Source organism: Prenolepis imparis, unplaced genomic scaffold (assembly GCF_030444845.1).
Source record: "Prenolepis imparis isolate NDT839.2.m4 unplaced genomic scaffold, iyPreImpa1.0 SCAF_14, whole genome shotgun sequence".
In the NCBI taxonomy this organism is placed as follows: domain Eukaryota; kingdom Metazoa; phylum Arthropoda; class Insecta; order Hymenoptera; family Formicidae; genus Prenolepis; species Prenolepis imparis.
Genome location: NW_028141172.1, coordinates 7698182 through 7715294, shown reverse-complemented (window position 1 = coordinate 7715294; position 17113 = coordinate 7698182). Strand labels below are relative to the sequence as shown.

The following is a 17113-nucleotide window of genomic DNA, read 5'->3' as shown; positions in this document are numbered from 1 at the left end:
TTAGAAAAGCATTTGCGAAGATCAATTGATTGATCAGAAAGCTTTTCTTCCATTTTGGCGACTTTACATAGAAGTAATTTTTTTCCTAAATTATTAAAAACTTTTAGTTAGGTTCAAAAGCACATTTGCTAACCTGTTCCTATGGTAATATTTATCTAAAACTTGAATTTGTCTCCAAGAGACAAGAGATATCGCCAATATATTTTGCATCATACAATTCTTGACATATGTCAGCATGGCGATAGACTTTTCGAAAAAGCAAGCAAGTTTACGCATGCACATATGTGACTTGCCCAGAACATCTGGCAGCAATTTACCCAAATTACCTCCAAACGTAAAGTTCTATAGTCGTTGGAAGCGGAATCTTCAAAAGTTTATTCTTGTCTCCGCTCAACATCCTTTTACACGGTTAATTTTACGCAGCCAGGCCGCTGTTGCCTTTGAAAAGAGAAGACACTCAAGATCATCTAATCAATGGGTGATTCATCCTTGTAGTATGTTAAGGTATAAGAATAGAAAAGAAATAGCTTTTTGAAATATATGTTATCAAGATCATTACTTTGAGTAATGTTGTGAAGGTTTCAACAGGTGCTCGTTGTTTATTAAAAAATTATTAACAAAATAAGTTTAAGTAAAGCATAGAAGGAGCTCCACTTCTCTTTCTGCACCTCCACCCCAAAAAATTCTAACTTAATCTATCCTAACCCCGAAAAAAATTCTAACCTAATCAATAACTTTAAATTTTTTATTAAGAGTTATTTTGGCCGCTTTCAGCAGAAAAAGGAGCTTTGCAACTGTTGTAAAATTCGTGAATCTGATTGGTGTATTCTCTTCATTTTAGCTGAATCTAAGAGAATATACACCAATCAGATTCACGAATTTTACAACAGTTTTGCAAAGCTGTTCTGCTGAACGCAGCCATTGTTCTCTATTGCTGCAAACTGGTAAACTATTAGTGCACACTGGTGCAATAAGTTAAAATGAGACAAGTATATTTTTTGTTTTACTCTAACTTACTGCACCAGTATACACTATTAGTTCATCAGTGCAGCAATAAAAAACAAATCCTAAATTAAAATTAGGCTTGGATTAGGTTAGAATTTTTTCGCCACGAGAGGCACCTAATTTTAATTTAATTAGAAATGCGTTTAGAATTTTTTCTTTATCAAGAAATATTATCACACAGGTTCTACTGGGATACGATAATGACTGTCATTTTTCTATATCTCTTCTTGATAGTTCCACATATCATATGCTTTTACAGAATTGGAAAGAATAGTGATCCTGAATATTGGAATATTGTCTATCCTAGTTATGCCATTTGCATCATCGATATATTTCTTAATTTTATTACTGGATTTGTGTCCTCGGACGGACATGAGATTATTCTTGATTCTGGTTTAATTGCACGGTGATTATTTTGCTATTCTATATGTAATAATAACGTATAAATTAATTTTATCGATTCTTTTTTTTTTTTTTTTATTTAATCCATATTTCATCGATCTCGTTTCCTTCAAAGATTTCAGTATAAAAATGAGATAATTGTACATATTTATACAGACATTATTTGAAGGGATATTTCTTCATTGATTTTATCAGCACGCTCCCATATATGTGGTTCTATCCAATACGTATCTTACCACCTGGTACGGATTCAAATTCTGCGTTGCTTATTCTTGAATTTCTACCTATTTTGAAAATAATTCGCATACCTACAGTACAACGCAATGTTCAACAGATCAATGCAGTAATTCGTAATTATATCACGTATACAGAATATTCCCATTGACGATTTAAATTTTACGAATAAAATAAATTAAAAATTATCAAATAAATAATAAGAAAAACGAATTATCAATATAATAATTAATTATTTTTATTATATTTAATTAATGTTAATAATAATTTATTATTATTGATAATTAATTATTAATTATTTTTTTGTATAGAAATTTGGCATTTCTCAAGCTCAAGAGACAACAATATGGCTCGTTATTTTAACATTGTTAATTTTTCATTGGAGTAGCTGTATAAGTTATGTCTTTCCTTACATCGTGATGCATATACAAGGAGAACCGATGAAAGTATATATTCAGTATATGTATATACATGTTTTGCAATCGTTTTTTCGATAAACAGTTTCTACAACTTGTTTCATATTAAAATACATATATATTTTGCTTATATATTGCAATAATTTTAGAATTCAGATGCGTATTATATCACCACAGAACTTTATAATAAGCCAAATTGGAAAATATATTTAATATTTGTGCACATTGGAGTAAGCAATTTAATTGGTTCCAATTTTGTGGAATTCAACGCCTTTGGAATTTGTGATAAAGTAATACGATGCACACTTTTATTGCTGGGGAAAGGCTATACAATCTATCTAATTGGTATTAAATTGTTTTGTTACTATTTTATTTTTTAATATTAAATTTTGTAATAGTTTTATTTCTATTAGTATTTAGAGCATTTCTTGATTAACATAAAAAATTAATAAAATAAAAACTGACTTATTTTAAAAAATCTAAGGATTAATAGATCAATGAGATAACAAGATACGTAGATATTTACATGCAAATAATGATTTAATAAAATGATCTAATAAAATTTTTTCACAATATGCTCGTATGATTACAGTAACTATTCTGCAACTGTTAGAATCATCAGCAGAACCAGAACTTAAATATCATCGGATCATGCATCAAGTAAAGGAATATATTCGTCACAAAAAGCTTCCATTATATTTGCAAGACAAGCTCATCTTTTATTACGAGTATCGTTATCAAGGCAGTTTTTTCAAGGAGAATGTTATATTTGACACTCTTTCGAGTTAGTTAAAAAAAAGTAAAGAGTATTGAAAAAGAAAAACTAAATTATTAGCTATATATATGGGGGAAAACCCGTGTATAATGGTCCCCCGGGGTAAAATGGTACCCTGTACTTATCTCTCCTATTGGTGTTGTTATCTGCGTGTAGAATTTTATATTACTTCTATCTCTGTCCTGCCATCATGTGAACGTTTGTTGAAGCGATTGGATATGTTTAACAATAAGATAAAAAAAATTTGATTTTTTAGAGATTTGATATAACCCAGATAGCCAAGCGTTCCTTGGCATAAGAAAGAAAATCGTTGCTTGACACAAGTTTTCATTCAGTTGTCATTATGTTGCTATCATCGAGATAATATAATTTCGTTTAGGTTAACATAAAGGCATAATACGAACAATAGTTGCCTACACTAGTTGTTAAAATTTTAGGTGGAAATTGTTTTCGTCATGTTGCTCTGTGATTTCCAATAACTTTTTATTAAGAAAGCAATTGTTGCTCTCAAGTTGCTCACAATTGTCGATAGCAATAACAATCGACAATTTAATAGATAAAATCGGAAGCAGCTTTCCTCAATATTGAAAACAACTTAATCAAAGCAATTTCAAGTAAATTGATCGGCAACTTGCTATCTGGGAAGGTAAACTTCCTGTTTTGTTTCATTGTATGTACGTCCTGTGATTAAGAGAGATTCTATATATAAAGTTATTATACTAGTAAGATTAAGTTTCATACTATATATTTTAATGAGTTTAAAAAGTCCACAAAATGGCAGTCTTTTCGTAGCCTGTTTTTTATAAAAATGGAACGGTCGGGATAAAATGGTCTTTGTTTCTTTTTAAGAAATCACTCTGTCCTAAAATTTTTAATGCATTACTCTGCGTTTTTGTTGCAAATATAGTACAAAAATGCCTAATAGAAATCATTCTCGCATAAAATCATAACAAAGTGAAGCCCAATTAAAATTTCAGTGCTATATTTAATAATTTTTTTTCCAACATCAAGTTAATATGCACTATTTGATAAAAAATGCTTAAAATACATTTTTGTTACATAAATTTGAATTATAAATATAATTATTTAATTGAAATTATTACCTGTATCAAAAATATTTTTGGGGGACCATTTTACCCCAGTCCCTGGGGTAAAATGGTCACTATGGAGGCATATATAGAAAATTTTTGACTGCAGAAAAATTTGAACTAATAAATAATTTGTAATCATTCCACTAAAAAGAGGAAGAAAATGTCTTTTCAATTTTGCAAAGTTTGAGAGAGAAAGCAAAATTAATATAGAAATTGCAGCATTTTTTTCTTAAGGTGACTATATTTTATCCCATTCTCCCCTACTTATTAAGATTCTAAAAAAAAATTGGAATATTTATAAAAGTCTATTTTTTCCTATATCCTAAATGTTGAAAAAGGACAATTAGAGAGTTAAATGTTTTTTTTTTTTTTTTTTTATTCAACAGAATGAATCGGATAAGCAAGCATATCTGACTCTCTATTCTTCCTTCTTAACATTATCTTTATGTCTGCAATGGAAACACGCAATTTATTTATATAAGTTTACATTTTGTTTAATATTTTTAATGTTATATATGTTTTTTGTTCTGTTTCTCTTTAGATCATTTAAATCAAGAAATTTTATTTCATAGCAGCCAAGGTTTATTAGACACCGTGGTTCTTCATAATTTATCCCGCAATATTCTTAGTGATTTAATAAGTAATTATTTTACTTTTCTTATATTAAGAAGACTAGTTAATAATAATAATTTATATAAATTATAATAAATTTATTATTATAAATAATAATAACTAAAAATAATTATTAAATATAATAATTGAAAATAATTATAAAATAATAATAATAATTTATACTTTGTTATACATAGTTGTTTTTAAGAAAAAATATACAATTTGCAACATACAGCTATATACATTTTCCTAAAGACCATACTAAGCGTTTTCTTTACACCATTGATTCATCTAATTATTCTAAATAAAAAGTATTAAGGTAAGATTATCGAAAACTAAATATTTTATAAGATATTTTGTATTTTATATCAAAAAATATGTCAGAGACTAACAATAAGATATAAAATATCTCGTAAAATTTTTGACTATTTTACGCTTATAATTTTTTATGCAGAATATTACAAGGAATCTATAGGGTAATTCCATTTTTTAAAAATCGAGTTAACCTTGAATTGATCTTGAAAACCATCTAAGATTAAACTAATAAGGTTAATAAATAGATCTTTTTAAATTCTACAACTTTTGTATAAAACATTTTTTCCGAAAATGTGTCATCTTCTGAGATAGTCCCGATCTTTTTGTTACACCCTGCATACATGTATACATATAGAGCCATATTATATTATTTTTATTATTATTATTATTATTATTATTATTATTATATATTATATAGTATTTATTTTTTATTATTTTTCAATTGATCTATTGCTTATTTAAAAAATTAAAAATTTTATAAATCGATTTGTTGCAGATTTAATGAAACCGGTGATATATCTTCCAGACGATGTAATTTATAAAGCTGGCACTGATAGTGATTGTATGTATTTTATAGCCAGCGGAACCGTTGCACTGATCACATTCTCAGGAAGAGAAGTATGAAATTGGAAACGTTTATGTAAAAAAATTAATAAATTTTTGTCTTGATTGAAATTTTATAATTAATTAATAAGATATAATTTTCAAGATATGTCATTTACATGATGGTGATCATTTTGGCGAAGCTGCTATGGTCTATCCGGATCAGCGTAGAAAGGAATCGGTTATCGCTCTGGAAGTGTGCGAGCTGCTTCGTCTGCATCGTCGCGATTTCAAGCGTCTCTTTGCCAAAAATTCGGATTTCTATAACAGTTTGGAACATATTGCTCGAGAACGTATGCAAAGAATTAAGAAACTGGATGAAGAAAACGATCATCAGAACGAACAAAAATGAAAAAGAATCCAAAATCAATTTTATTCACTCAATGCAAGTGAAATTCTGTAATAAAATAAATTTATTTTATTTTTATTATAATTATGTATAAAAAATTTTCTTAAATAACATGTTTAAAAAAATTTGTTAAATTAAAATAATACTAATATATATGAATACTACCTCTATAGGATTTATTTTTGTAAATTGTTTCTGGTTTAAATAAAATAAAAAATATATGTATTGTAATTTCTGATACTTTTATAATTAAATATAATACAAAAATATATATGACATTTTTAGATTTCTGTATGATTTGCAGCTGATAAATTAATAATGAAAAGCAAGAAATCATACTTTTTTTTGCGACATATATCTAGAAAAAAAATTTTTTTGTTACATATTATATATTATATGTAATTATATAGTTTATGCAATATATTGAAAACTTATTTTTATTCTGTATTAACATATTTTATAATTTAATTAGCATATATATTTTATATTTTTACTGAAAAAATGAATATATATATCTTATAATAATAATTTCAATTAGAATTAAATTATGGACAAATTTTTTTGAAATAAGATATATGCATATATTTCGATCTGATACACAGTCATTCTGGTATTTATCTGCTGGTACAGCAAAAGAAAAGAAGGGTCTTACATAAAAATTGAAAAATTATTTACAAAATTATCTTTTTGTAAATTAATAGGACAAACTCATCAGTGAAAAAATCATTAAAATCAGTTAAAAAGAATAATCGCAATGTCGAATCAATTTTTCAACGATTTTTCAACCATTAAGGGATCAGTTGATAGATCTTTATTTAAAACGTCTATTAGTCGTTTATAAGACGTTTAAAAACATTTAAAAGATATTTATTAGTAAAACTTATTAGACGTTTATTTCGATAAAATAGAATAATAGAATATAGAAGTTTAAAGTACACTCGAGCACTTTATATAAATATGGCTGACTCGTCACGTGACAGTTTAGTTCGCGTTTCCGGCAAGAAAGGTGGAGCTAAAAATTGTTATTACCAGAGAGAAGACTTCTCTCTGTTATTACATTTCCAAGAGAAGAGAGATAATACATCCTTTTTTTTGACAACATTAAAAAGTAAGAACATAGCAAAAGACGCAAATACACGTTTCAGCAAATTAGCGTATAATTAGCACATAATAAATAATAATAATACATCAAGTAACATATATATATATACATAACAATTGAGGTTAAAAAAAATTGCGCATCGTTTTTTGGTGACTACATTATATATAGTTGCTTTCCTTTTACACTCAAGTGATACTGAGTCACTCAGTTATGTGAGTATTTTATACTCAGATATGACGTCATTGGTTCAGTGAGTAAAAGGAACGCGCAAGTTATAGAAAATATTCTCAATAATCTTAAATCTAGCATTGTAAATTGTATCGTGAGTAATCGTGAGTTTTTAAAGCATAACGACGTCCCGCCACAATAATACAGGTTCATAACCTTACTTTTAATGTGAGTCTATTAAACTCACTAAAGCACACGGTCTCGATCGTGTGCAGAAACTCAGTTGAATCTCACTTTCTCAGCTTCAAAAGGAACGTGCATTCAACTGAGTTATGACGTCACAAGTGAGAATTATCTGAGTTTTGATGTAAATGGAAAGCAACTTATATGTGCATACTAATGAATATTTTAACATATCACAAATTTAGTCTTAAAATATGTATTTAAAGAGATCTGTATAAAAAGAATTAGAAACGTAATAGAGAAATATATAAAAAATATAAGTAATAAATAATATTAGAATCTAAAAAGAATTTAGAAATTTATTGTAGTAATATTATGTAATTTATTTATTTTGCAGCGTAATTGTCAACAGAAAATACAATTTTAAAAAATCTAAAAATGCAACGTCTAAGAATTCAAGTTGTTCGTAATATTTTGGGTACCAAGGCATATGCCACAGTACCTAAACAGGAGCAAGTGGTGTCCGCTACGTTTAAAGTTCAGGATCTTAAGGATTTCGACGAACGTGTAAAGAACTCCAAAGTACCTGTCATTGTGGACTTTTTTGCAACGTAAGCATTACGTAACATTTGTAATATTAATTATTTATATAAAATATTACACATTCTTATTTAGATAAGAATGAAAAAAATAATATATCTGTTACTTCAGATGGTGTAATCCATGTCGTATGTTGACTCCGAGAATAGAAACAGTTGTTGCCGAAAAGCAAGGAAAGATCCTATTGGCCAAAGTTGACATTGACGAGAATACAGACCTTGCTCTTGATTATCATGTAAGGGTTATTACAATTGCCATGTAATATCATTAGATGCTATCTACATCTTATTGAAATCGATTTCAAAGTCTTATAAAATTTATCATTATACATAATTATCAAACTGACTTATTTTGTATATAACAAGAACAAAAGTTATATAATTTCTCGTTCTTGATATAATACAAAAATGATGTCAATAAGGGATCAGAAGCTTTAAAAAATAATATGTGTATTTGAATTGTTCGTTTAAATGTTCATATATAAATTTCCAGGTGGGTTCTGTACCTGTACTCATTGCTATGAAGGATGGAAAGGTTCTAGAAAGAATAGTTGGTCTTCAAGATACTGATAAACTAAGACAATTTGTTAACAAGTATGCAGAATAATGTAGCTAAAAATGATGTAAATTATTTATAGTATATTACTTTAAGATGGTCGCAATTTGTTAATTCTTGTACAGAGAATTTCTATGTGATGCTTTGTCTTTTGCAACTACATTTATAGTGAATTTCTCTTAATCGTTGAGTAAATAATATTATGTAAACAGGTTTATTTTTCAATCTGCAAATTTAAAAAAATTTAAATTAGTAAAATATTAGATATAGATAGATTGCATTTTTCAAATATAGATATTTTTTCTATAAGAAATCATTAAATAATAGCTACTAGTAAATTATATATTTTTTCTTAAAAACAATGTTTTCTTTACATCAATCGATTCCTCATTATTTTGTGCATAAAAGTATTGATGTAAGATCATTGGAAAGTGAATATTTTACGAGATATTTCATAGTTTATGTAAGATTATGTCAAACTAAAGTATAAAATATCAACTATTCACTTTTTGACCATCCTACCTACCCTTATAACTTTTTATGCAGAATACTATGAGGAATCGATTTATGTAAAAAAAAAATGGTGGAGAATGATTTTTTTACACTCCTCATGACGACTGCGTGAGGAAAGTGGGGATCAAAATAATTGAGGGGGGGAACATTTTATGTATTAATAATCTTAAATACGATTTTTTAATACTCTTTTATTGATAAATTTTTTTCAAACTTAAAACTATCTATCAGTTGGTAAAGCTTGCAAAAGTTGTCTCGCTCGTTTGTAAGCAATTGACTCTACAATTTCGTTTTCGACTTCATCTTTCTTTGCCTCAGCTTTCCTTATAATTTCCATTCCCTTTTGTAATAATACTTCACGTGCCATGCCTTTACAACCTTCGAAGTATTCAAGAACAAGGGAAAAAATTGTATCAGGAATAGAGTTTTCATCCAATAAATTATCCATTAGCCAAATTTGTTTGAGCTTCTCAAATTTCCATTCACTTCTAGAATGTTTCCACTGCAAAAACGCAATTATATAAAAAATTTTGAAAAACTTTATAAATCACTAAGATGTTTGTTTTTCTGACATTGATGATATTATGCACAATTTGAACATTAATTGACGAATTTCAACACAAGAAATTGCTGAGAAAATAAACATGAACAGATCGTTTTTTAATAAAATTACTTGATCCATTTTTCTTCACAAAACCCATCAAAACTATTGCACTCACCTAATATGTACAATAAATGCGCGTTTATCTTATATCTGTATAAAGTATTGCAAAATCCATTCTTTGAGTATAAAGAATTTTAACAAATAATTTTAATAACTTACCATAGATACATAATTCAATGCCTTCTGCATGGCATTTATTCTACTACTTTCCTTTTTCTGAGCAGCCTCGTGAATAGCCCGTTGAATAGCCTTTTCTCGTTTTAATTGCCTTTTAGATGACTTTTCTGGAATCTTTGCATTCTCATTAGTCTCTTCTTTTGGGATATTCGTATCAGTAGCAATATTGCTACTAAAAAAAAATGGATTAAATTTTCAATCTTTATTAGTTACACTTTTTGTGTCACTTTTTTCATATTAATTATGTAAAAAATTAATATTTTATTATATATAGAGAAAATTTTTTTAAAAAATAATTTCCACATATTCCATATATTATAGTTACCAAAGAATTTTGACAAAAATTAATTTAAAAAAAATTTTTTTAAATGTATATATAATGTAATTATAGTAAAATGTGTATTAATGTATATTAACTTTGTCTCAATTTATATGTAGCTTTACTTATATTTTTACTGATCCATATGTATTAGTATTTTTTTTTTCTCTATTTGTACCAGCAGATGCTGAAGATACTTTATATTAATGTATATTATAATATAAAAATAACTTTATAATATAGAATGATGAAATTTAAAAACTTTTTACCTAACTTGTTTCAGTTCCTTTAATGAATCCTCATTTTCTTGCACTGTGGATTTTCTTTTTTTTTTACCTATTTGTTTCTTCTGTATATTTTCCTGAAATGTTTTATCTGTTTTGTAGTAATTATCCATACTAGCATCTGAAAAATTTGTATAATAGGATTACTATTAATATTACTAATTACATATTGTTATTTTTGAAACAGATGATCAAATTTTATTTTTACTTTAATTTTATTACATATAAGACTGATGTTATTAGAATGATCTAAATATTGCACTATTTTTCGATAATATAATACGATGTATTTTTTCAGATATTCAGATATTTTCATAAACAATATCATATAAATTAAATATTAAATAATTAATTAATTAATTAAATCGTTAAAAACTTACCGCTTTTTTTTCTCTTCTTTTTTACACCGTTTGATTTTCCTAATTGTTTGCACTCCACTTTTATAGCACTATCGGTGTCCATCTTATAATAAATTAATATTATTTAATTTGTGCTAATATACGTAATTAATCACATTATACAATACATTGTAATAAATCTGTTATTAAGCCTGTATCTGACAATGCAATTTTTCGTGCGACTTATTGCAGCGACTTAATTGTCGCAACTTACTAGTTGCAGGTTGCAGCAATTATTTGAACATAATCACACTACGAGCAACTAAAATAAGGTAAACTGGACTATTGTCAACTACAGAATAAAATATTAAAATTATGTTGGTACAACATATAAAATACTATTGTCTCTTTTTAAAGCAAATATGTACATAACAAAGACTTATGTTCTTAGAATTTATCTATTTTCAGTTTGTAAAAAATTAGTTGCTAGAATTAGAACTGGATCTAAATCTTGTGCAATCGCTGCAACCAAATTGCTTCTCAAAATTGCATAGTGTGATATAGAAAAAATTGCATAGTGGCATAGTCGGATACGGGCTTAATAAATAATCTGGTTAAAAATCATCAGGACCAAGCACAATTAACCTAACCGAACCTAAAATGTACCATGCGATTGTGTGTTCATAATTATTAATTATATAATTGAGATTTTTATGAAGATATTTTTAACGTACCATCAACCAAGTAGTTGTTTTTCAATTTTTTTATTTCTTTTACGCCAGTTTTTTAACTTGGGTAATAAGTTACCTCGTGTGTAAATACTACTCTTCTTATTTAGCTTTCCAGTAAGAAAACAAAATAGATCGTGATGCAATTGGCTATCGAATAGAGAATTTCTAAAGTCCCTAAAATTGTTCTATTTGATAACCAATGAAATCAATCGTGTGTGACTTTGTTTATGTGTGTTTATTCCAGAGGTATCCATCTGTCCGATGCTATCAGTAAAAGGGAAAAAAAGGAAAAAAAGGAAAAAAGAGAAATATCTATATTTGTCATGAGAAATATCTATATGCTGGTCAAATTATTATAACAATGCACTAATATCAGATGATTGTATGTAGCTTCCGATTATAAAATGACAAACAATTTGTTAGTTTTTATTCCACAAAGATTGTGTAACGAGCAATCTGGTTATGTGCTTGGCAAAGTGGTATATGATATACACAGTAACTTGAAAAAATTTTATATTATTAGTTTACATAAAGAAGAGAGAGACTCTTCAAAATTAACTAAATGTGCATTAGACACTATTGGATATTACTCCAATATGAACAATGCAGCCAAAGAATTTTTAAACCATAAGCACTCGGACTGGGTACACATTAAAACGATAAATAATTTTAAAAATGAACAGAATGAGTATTATCTAACAAATATCGTTCTCAACAATAAAAGAGTAGATCCGTCAACAATACGTGCAACAATTGTTTTGTACAATCATAAAGCGTTACAAGAAACAGAATTGTTTGAGAGCAAGGCTGCATCAGGCGATCATTTTTATGACCTTACAAAGCTGATACAAAACATGAAGGATGAATTAAGGATCAAATCTAAATTTGTGTGCATTTGGGAAATGCTGTTGTCTTATCACATATTCTTCTATTTATATCCTGTTTTATGGCTGTCCAAAATAACAGAGAAATTATTGCCAGTCTTAAAATACTCTTCTCTTGGTTTGCACGTTCACAGCTGGTTGGAAAATCTTAAATGGATGCTAATCACAATCTTACATGACAAGAATTTTAAGCTGAAAACAGGAAATTATGCATTGGCAATTATAATAGATATAGCATTAGGAATCCTTGTATTAAGCTTATTGCAATATTATATTGAGGACCAGCCATCGCAGCTGCTTCTAAACAATGCAGAGGTAAATTTAAAGATTTACCTAAAAGAGATGAGCAAAATAACTTATTTTTAATTTCTTATTTTTCTAATAAAAATTCGATTTAATTTATCCGATTTTTAAATCAGAGATTTAATTTCAAAATTAAAATAAATTATTGCAATATTAAATTGAGGATCAGCCATTGTAGTTGCTTCTAAACAACGCAGAGGTAAATTTAAACATTTACCTGAAAGAAATGAGCAAAATAATTTATTTTTAATTTATTTTTCTAATAAAAATTCGATTTAATTTATTCGATTTTTAAATAATTTAATTTCAAAATTAAAATAAATTTCAAATAAATTAAGCTTTATCTTTATTATATAAAATTGAATTAGACTTATGAGAGACATATTTTTAACTCTATTATTTCTCTTTTTTTTAAATTTTATTAATTATTTCTATAGTTTCTATTTTTAATTCTTTTATTTCTACTGCTGCCACACAGTTTTAATAATCAGAATTTTCATTTCACAGATAGTTGTGGAAACACTGAAAGATCTAATTAATTGGTTGATGGGTGTACCAGCTGGACTGAAGCTTAATCATGCTCTGAATAATGGCATGGGCAAGTTTTTTTTGTATCACATACAACTCTGGTGGACATTTTTAACATTTTTAAAGCCACTTCTAGATTTTGCATTTAAAATATTGCTCTTATTTGGAAGGTTGGGTGTCACATTTCAAATATCTATCATAGCAGATCTTTTAGCTCTCGTCAGCTTTCACATATATTGTATCTACGTTTACGTAGCAAGGTGTATATATTTTTTCAAATATTTAATGTATGATAATTTAAAATAAAAATAATTCAAGAGCCAACTTTATTATAGGCTCTTCAATATACAGTTGAGAGGAATTACGGCTCTCTTTAGACTATTTCTCGGGAAAAAGAAAAATCCTCTACGTGAAAGGGTAGACTCCTGTCAGTATCAAACAGATCAACTATTTGTTGGGACACTATCATTTACAATTCTTTTATTTTTAATGCCAACAACTTGGATATATTACACTGTATTTACGCTGGTATGTAAGATAATATCCGTTTTGATTTTAACTTTTTTTTAAGTATTCTTTCAAATTAATTGCGATATTATTTATACAATTATAGCTCAGGTTGGTATTGATAGGGTTTGGTGGATTTTTGACCAGATTGAAATTTTATCTACAAATTATGCCTGTTTATACTTTCTGGAAATGGTTGTTGCAATCTCATAGCACTTGTAGTAAGTAGCAATACCGCATGTGTTGCATTGTGAAAAGAGAATAATAATTTCTAATACATTATGAAGAAAATGTTATAAATTATAATTCCCCATAGGCACTGTTGATATCAGATTGCATTCTCAATACATGAAAGGATTGACTATATTATCAATGACTATGGTTGTCGCTCCTTGGAGACTTACATGGAAAAAATGTATTGCAGACACAATTATTTGCCATCCATCTATTGAATGGTATATAATATTAAATAATATTATATGGGGTAAATTATTATAAAATTATATAAAAACAGTATAATTTATTTATATATATATATATATATATATATATATATATATATACAGGGTGGACCAATAAGTCTGTCCACTTGGAATATCTCCATTATTTTTAGAGATACAAAAATATTGTACTTACAAAAGTTATCAAGTACGGTATCAAGAGAGTCATAATATGAATATGCTACTAATAATTTTTTTGTAGGTGGAGGCGCTTCAGATATTTTAAGGTCATCTCCATTTTATCCTTAGTGTAATAGCGGATTTAGACGATTTCAACGACCTTGAAATATCTGAAGCGCCTCCACCTACAAAAAAATTATTAGTAACTTTTGTAAGTATAATATTTTTGTATCTCTAAAAATAACGGAGATATTTTCAGGAGATGATTCCAGGTGGACAGAGTTATTGGTCCACTCTGTATATATTATACAGAAAATATATAAATATATATTTAATATTTTTTTTTATATATAAATATATATACAGGGTGTTCCCTATGTCGAGGTAAATCGCTCGGGAGATGAATGGGGAACCAAAAACAAGAAAGAAAGTTGATACAAACATAGGTCCGAAAATGCGTTGTTTTTATTTGACTTTAATTATGTTTTAAAACTCATAAAAACCATCTCATATTTCAATTTTGACAAAAAAATTCGAAAGCAAAGCAATTTCAAATTTTAACATAAAAATGGCGATAACTCGAAAACAACGCATTTTCGGATCTATGTTTGTATCAACTTTCTTTCTTGTTTTTGGTTCCCCATTCATCTCCCGAGCAATTTACCTCGACTTACGGAACACCCTGTATATACATTGGCTGTCTCATTTTAATCACCCCCTCAAAATTTTTTATTTTTGATTGTACAACAAAATGTTTCAAACAAAAGTTGTTTAACTTGAAGAGAAACAGAAGATAGTGCTGACTTTTTTCTAAAAAGCGCTTTTTAAGGTCATTTAAAGGTCAATTATGTTTTTTTTAATGAAACCACTATATTTTTTTATATAAATTGATTCCTCGCAATATTCACTATAAAAAGTTATAAGGGTAAGATGGCCAAAAAGTGAATAGTTTACGAGATATTTTATATACTTTTGTTTAACATAATCTTACATAAACTGTGAAATATCTCGTAAAATATTCATTTTCCAATGATCTTACATTAATACTTTTATATACAAAATAATGAAAGGAATTAATTGGTTTGAAGAAAATACATAGCATGTAAATTGTAACTAGCAGCTACATATTTTTTCTTACAAACTGTGTTTTTTTATATCAATTGATTCCTTTCATTATTTGCATATATGCATAAAAATATTGAGGAAAGATCGTCGAAAAATGAATATTTCACGAGATTATTTTATAGTTTATGTAAAATTATGTCAATTGTTTTTAATTGACTTTGAAATGACCTTGGAAAGCGCCCTTTAGAAAAAAGTCAGTAGCACTATCTTCTGTCGCCCTTCAAGTCAAACAACTTTTGTTTGAAACATTTTGTTGTACAATCAAAAATAAAAAAATTTTGGGGGTGTTTGATTAAAATGGAACACCTTGTATAATATTTAAATTACTATATATAATATTAAATATATATAATAAAAAAGTAATTAACATTTACTATATCTATCATCGAAAAAATAAATATTTATTATATTATGAAAAACATAACTATTTTATTTATTTATTAACACGAACAATAATATTACATAAAACAATAGATGATATTGTAATAGATAATATATTTAAATATTAATTTTCTATTTTGATGCAGCCTTTCTTTCTGCTAATTTCTTATCAAATTGATTTAACGAATCTCCCAACTCATTGTCAAGCATCAAATCAATATCATTTTCTTCTCTTAAGATACAGAAATATATTAGAAAAACAGATAAGCTGGCTAATACACTATATGGTTGATACCATGGTACTGAATCTCCATATGGATCGCGATACTCGTTTATTCTCATAACAGCAGCTCTTGAAGAAGAATACTTAATAGGTTGATCGGCGGTGTCGTTATCAGTTTCTGATATTCTGTATTGATCTTCAGATGATGCCACACTTTGTTTATTTCTAATATTAAATGTTACCTGTGTATGTGGTGAATTATTTCTGAAATAAAAGTCAATATATTTATATATCATTATTAATATAAATTATAAAATTATAAAAACAATATAATTATATATATAGGTATATATAAGTTTAATAAATTTTTTCTTTAACATTTTGTACAGAAAATAATATTAAAATTACTATATATAATTAGCATCTACTATTGTAATTATTTTATAAGAAATTTCAATTATTTTAATGATATTTTATAGTTTGGTTCAAAATATTTTAATATTTATTTTTTTATAATAGTAACATTGAATTTATTATGAAATTTTTTAGAAGTTACATAACCTCTTATTTAAACAAATAGCTACTCAAAATATGATATAATATAATAAAATTAAAACAGTTTTTCATACACTTAATTACCTTTTAAACAATATATTTTTATCTCGCAGTAAGAGAGAGAAAACATTTTTAATATTGCCTAACATTTGCAATATGTAACAGAATATAGGGCATACAGCATAATTTCATATAGCATGAAATATATAGACGGAACCTTTTCTGCAAAGCTCATCCGGGCTCCGAGCTCCGGGCTCCGAGCTCCGGGCTCCGGGCTCCGGGGCTGCTTTTGCGAGAAAATCAAATGAGCCAGATTAAAATGATCCTGTGCTGTGATTGGTCAAATCTGAAATTTCACTGAATTTTATTCAGTTCAATTTCAATGAAATTCAGTGAAATTTCAGATTTGACCAATCACAGCACAGGATCATTTTAATCTGGATCATTTTCTCGCGAAAGCAGTCCTACAACGTTTGTTGGTTTATACATTTTTTTTAAATAAAGAAATAAAAATTCCAAAATGCACTGCCGGCGCCGAAAATCTATAGTTC

The 17113-nt window shown here is 27.2% G+C and overlaps 5 protein-coding genes across 12 annotated transcripts; 3 read left to right on the top strand and 2 right to left on the bottom strand.

The window, feature by feature from the left end:
* The first annotated feature begins 235 nt into the window (after nucleotides 1-235).
* On the top strand, nucleotides 236-5805 carry Tyrrs (Tyrosyl-tRNA synthetase). Its single transcript, XM_083054038.1, has 9 exons — nucleotides 236-504; nucleotides 1187-1411; nucleotides 1564-1750; nucleotides 1953-2087; nucleotides 2207-2402; nucleotides 2650-2841; nucleotides 4465-4563; nucleotides 5347-5468; nucleotides 5560-5805. The coding sequence occupies exons 1-9, from the start codon at nucleotides 236-238 to the stop codon at nucleotides 5803-5805; spliced, it is 1671 nt and encodes a 556-aa protein (XP_082910164.1).
* A 987-nt stretch (nucleotides 5806-6792) lies between these two features.
* Nucleotides 6793-8539, top strand: LOC145945202 (thioredoxin, mitochondrial). Of its 6 annotated transcripts, none has more exons than XM_083054041.1 (4): nucleotides 6793-6910; nucleotides 7653-7866; nucleotides 7967-8090; nucleotides 8348-8539. In XM_083054041.1, exons 2-4 carry the CDS (start codon nucleotides 7694-7696, stop codon nucleotides 8459-8461), a joined length of 411 nt encoding a protein of 136 aa, XP_082910167.1. In that variant the 5' UTR covers nucleotides 6793-6910; nucleotides 7653-7693; the 3' UTR covers nucleotides 8462-8539. The 6 variants fall into 6 exon arrangements, with proteins under 6 accessions (XP_082910167.1, XP_082910173.1, XP_082910168.1 ...); XM_083054047.1 differs by lacking the exon at nucleotides 6793-6910 and adding an exon at nucleotides 6991-7116; XM_083054042.1 differs by lacking the exon at nucleotides 6793-6910 and adding an exon at nucleotides 7139-7279.
* A 447-nt stretch (nucleotides 8540-8986) lies between these two features.
* Nucleotides 8987-11584, bottom strand: LOC145945201 (uncharacterized). 2 transcript variants are annotated; one of them, XM_083054039.1, is made up of 5 exons: nucleotides 11440-11584; nucleotides 10748-10829; nucleotides 10353-10488; nucleotides 9747-9936; nucleotides 8987-9425 (listed from the first exon to the last, which is right to left on the bottom strand). In XM_083054039.1, exons 1-5 carry the CDS (start codon nucleotides 11440-11442, stop codon nucleotides 9144-9146), a joined length of 693 nt encoding a protein of 230 aa, XP_082910165.1. In that variant the 5' UTR covers nucleotides 11443-11584; the 3' UTR covers nucleotides 8987-9143. The 2 variants fall into 2 exon arrangements, with proteins under 2 accessions (XP_082910165.1, XP_082910166.1); XM_083054040.1 differs by having other exon boundaries at nucleotides 9747-9933.
* Pig-q (phosphatidylinositol glycan anchor biosynthesis class Q) lies at nucleotides 11169-15827 on the top strand. Of its 2 annotated transcripts, none has more exons than XM_083054037.1 (6): nucleotides 11169-11367; nucleotides 11681-12635; nucleotides 13131-13411; nucleotides 13487-13679; nucleotides 13765-13879; nucleotides 13975-15827. In XM_083054037.1, exons 2-6 carry the CDS (start codon nucleotides 11841-11843, stop codon nucleotides 14154-14156), a joined length of 1566 nt encoding a protein of 521 aa, XP_082910163.1. In that variant the 5' UTR covers nucleotides 11169-11367; nucleotides 11681-11840; the 3' UTR covers nucleotides 14157-15827. The 2 variants fall into 2 exon arrangements, with proteins under 2 accessions (XP_082910163.1, XP_082910161.1); XM_083054035.1 differs by having other exon boundaries at nucleotides 11169-11550.
* Nucleotides 15820-16834, bottom strand: LOC145945203 (uncharacterized). Its single transcript, XM_083054048.1, has 2 exons — nucleotides 16647-16834; nucleotides 15820-16271 (listed from the first exon to the last, which is right to left on the bottom strand). The coding sequence occupies exons 1-2, from the start codon at nucleotides 16709-16711 to the stop codon at nucleotides 15917-15919; spliced, it is 420 nt and encodes a 139-aa protein (XP_082910174.1). The 5' UTR covers nucleotides 16712-16834; the 3' UTR covers nucleotides 15820-15916.
* Nucleotides 16835-17113: the final 279 nt, after the last annotated feature.

What these genes read in the sequence shown, in the direction of transcription:
- Tyrrs (XM_083054038.1), top strand. Translation starts at nt 236, where the DNA reads ATGGCGATAGACTTTTCGAAAAAGCAAGCAAGTTTACGCATGCACATA. An exon ending in GATTCTGGTTTAATTGCACG is followed by an intron (nt 1,412 to 1,563) that starts GTGATTATTTTG and finishes ATATTTATACAG; the next exon opens with ACATTATTTGAAGGGATATT. An exon ending in TATTCTTAGTGATTTAATAA is followed by an intron (nt 4,564 to 5,346) that starts GTAATTATTTTA and finishes GATTTGTTGCAG; the next exon opens with ATTTAATGAAACCGGTGATA.
- LOC145945202 (XM_083054041.1), top strand. Translation starts at nt 7,694, where the DNA reads ATGCAACGTCTAAGAATTCAAGTTGTTCGTAATATTTTGGGTACCAAG. An exon ending in ATTGTGGACTTTTTTGCAAC is followed by an intron (nt 7,867 to 7,966) that starts GTAAGCATTACG and finishes CTGTTACTTCAG; the next exon opens with ATGGTGTAATCCATGTCGTA. An exon ending in ACCTTGCTCTTGATTATCAT is followed by an intron (nt 8,091 to 8,347) that starts GTAAGGGTTATT and finishes ATAAATTTCCAG; the next exon opens with GTGGGTTCTGTACCTGTACT.
- LOC145945201 (XM_083054039.1), bottom strand. An exon ending in AAGGAACTGAAACAAGTTAG is followed by an intron (nt 9,937 to 10,352) that starts GTAAAAAGTTTT and finishes ATTTTTTTTTAG; the next exon opens with TAGCAATATTGCTACTGATA. An exon ending in CATTGAATTATGTATCTATG is followed by an intron (nt 9,426 to 9,746) that starts GTAAGTTATTAA and finishes GCGTTTTTGCAG; the next exon opens with TGGAAACATTCTAGAAGTGA.
- Pig-q (XM_083054037.1), top strand. Translation starts at nt 11,841, where the DNA reads ATGACAAACAATTTGTTAGTTTTTATTCCACAAAGATTGTGTAACGAG. An exon ending in ATTACACTGTATTTACGCTG is followed by an intron (nt 13,680 to 13,764) that starts GTATGTAAGATA and finishes ATACAATTATAG; the next exon opens with CTCAGGTTGGTATTGATAGG. An exon ending in GCAATCTCATAGCACTTGTA is followed by an intron (nt 13,880 to 13,974) that starts GTAAGTAGCAAT and finishes AATTCCCCATAG; the next exon opens with GCACTGTTGATATCAGATTG.
- LOC145945203 (XM_083054048.1), bottom strand. Translation starts at nt 16,711, where the DNA reads ATGTTAGGCAATATTAAAAATGTTTTCTCTCTCTTACTGCGAGATAAA. An exon ending in AAAAATATATTGTTTAAAAG is followed by an intron (nt 16,272 to 16,646) that starts GTAATTAAGTGT and finishes CTTTTATTTCAG; the next exon opens with AAATAATTCACCACATACAC.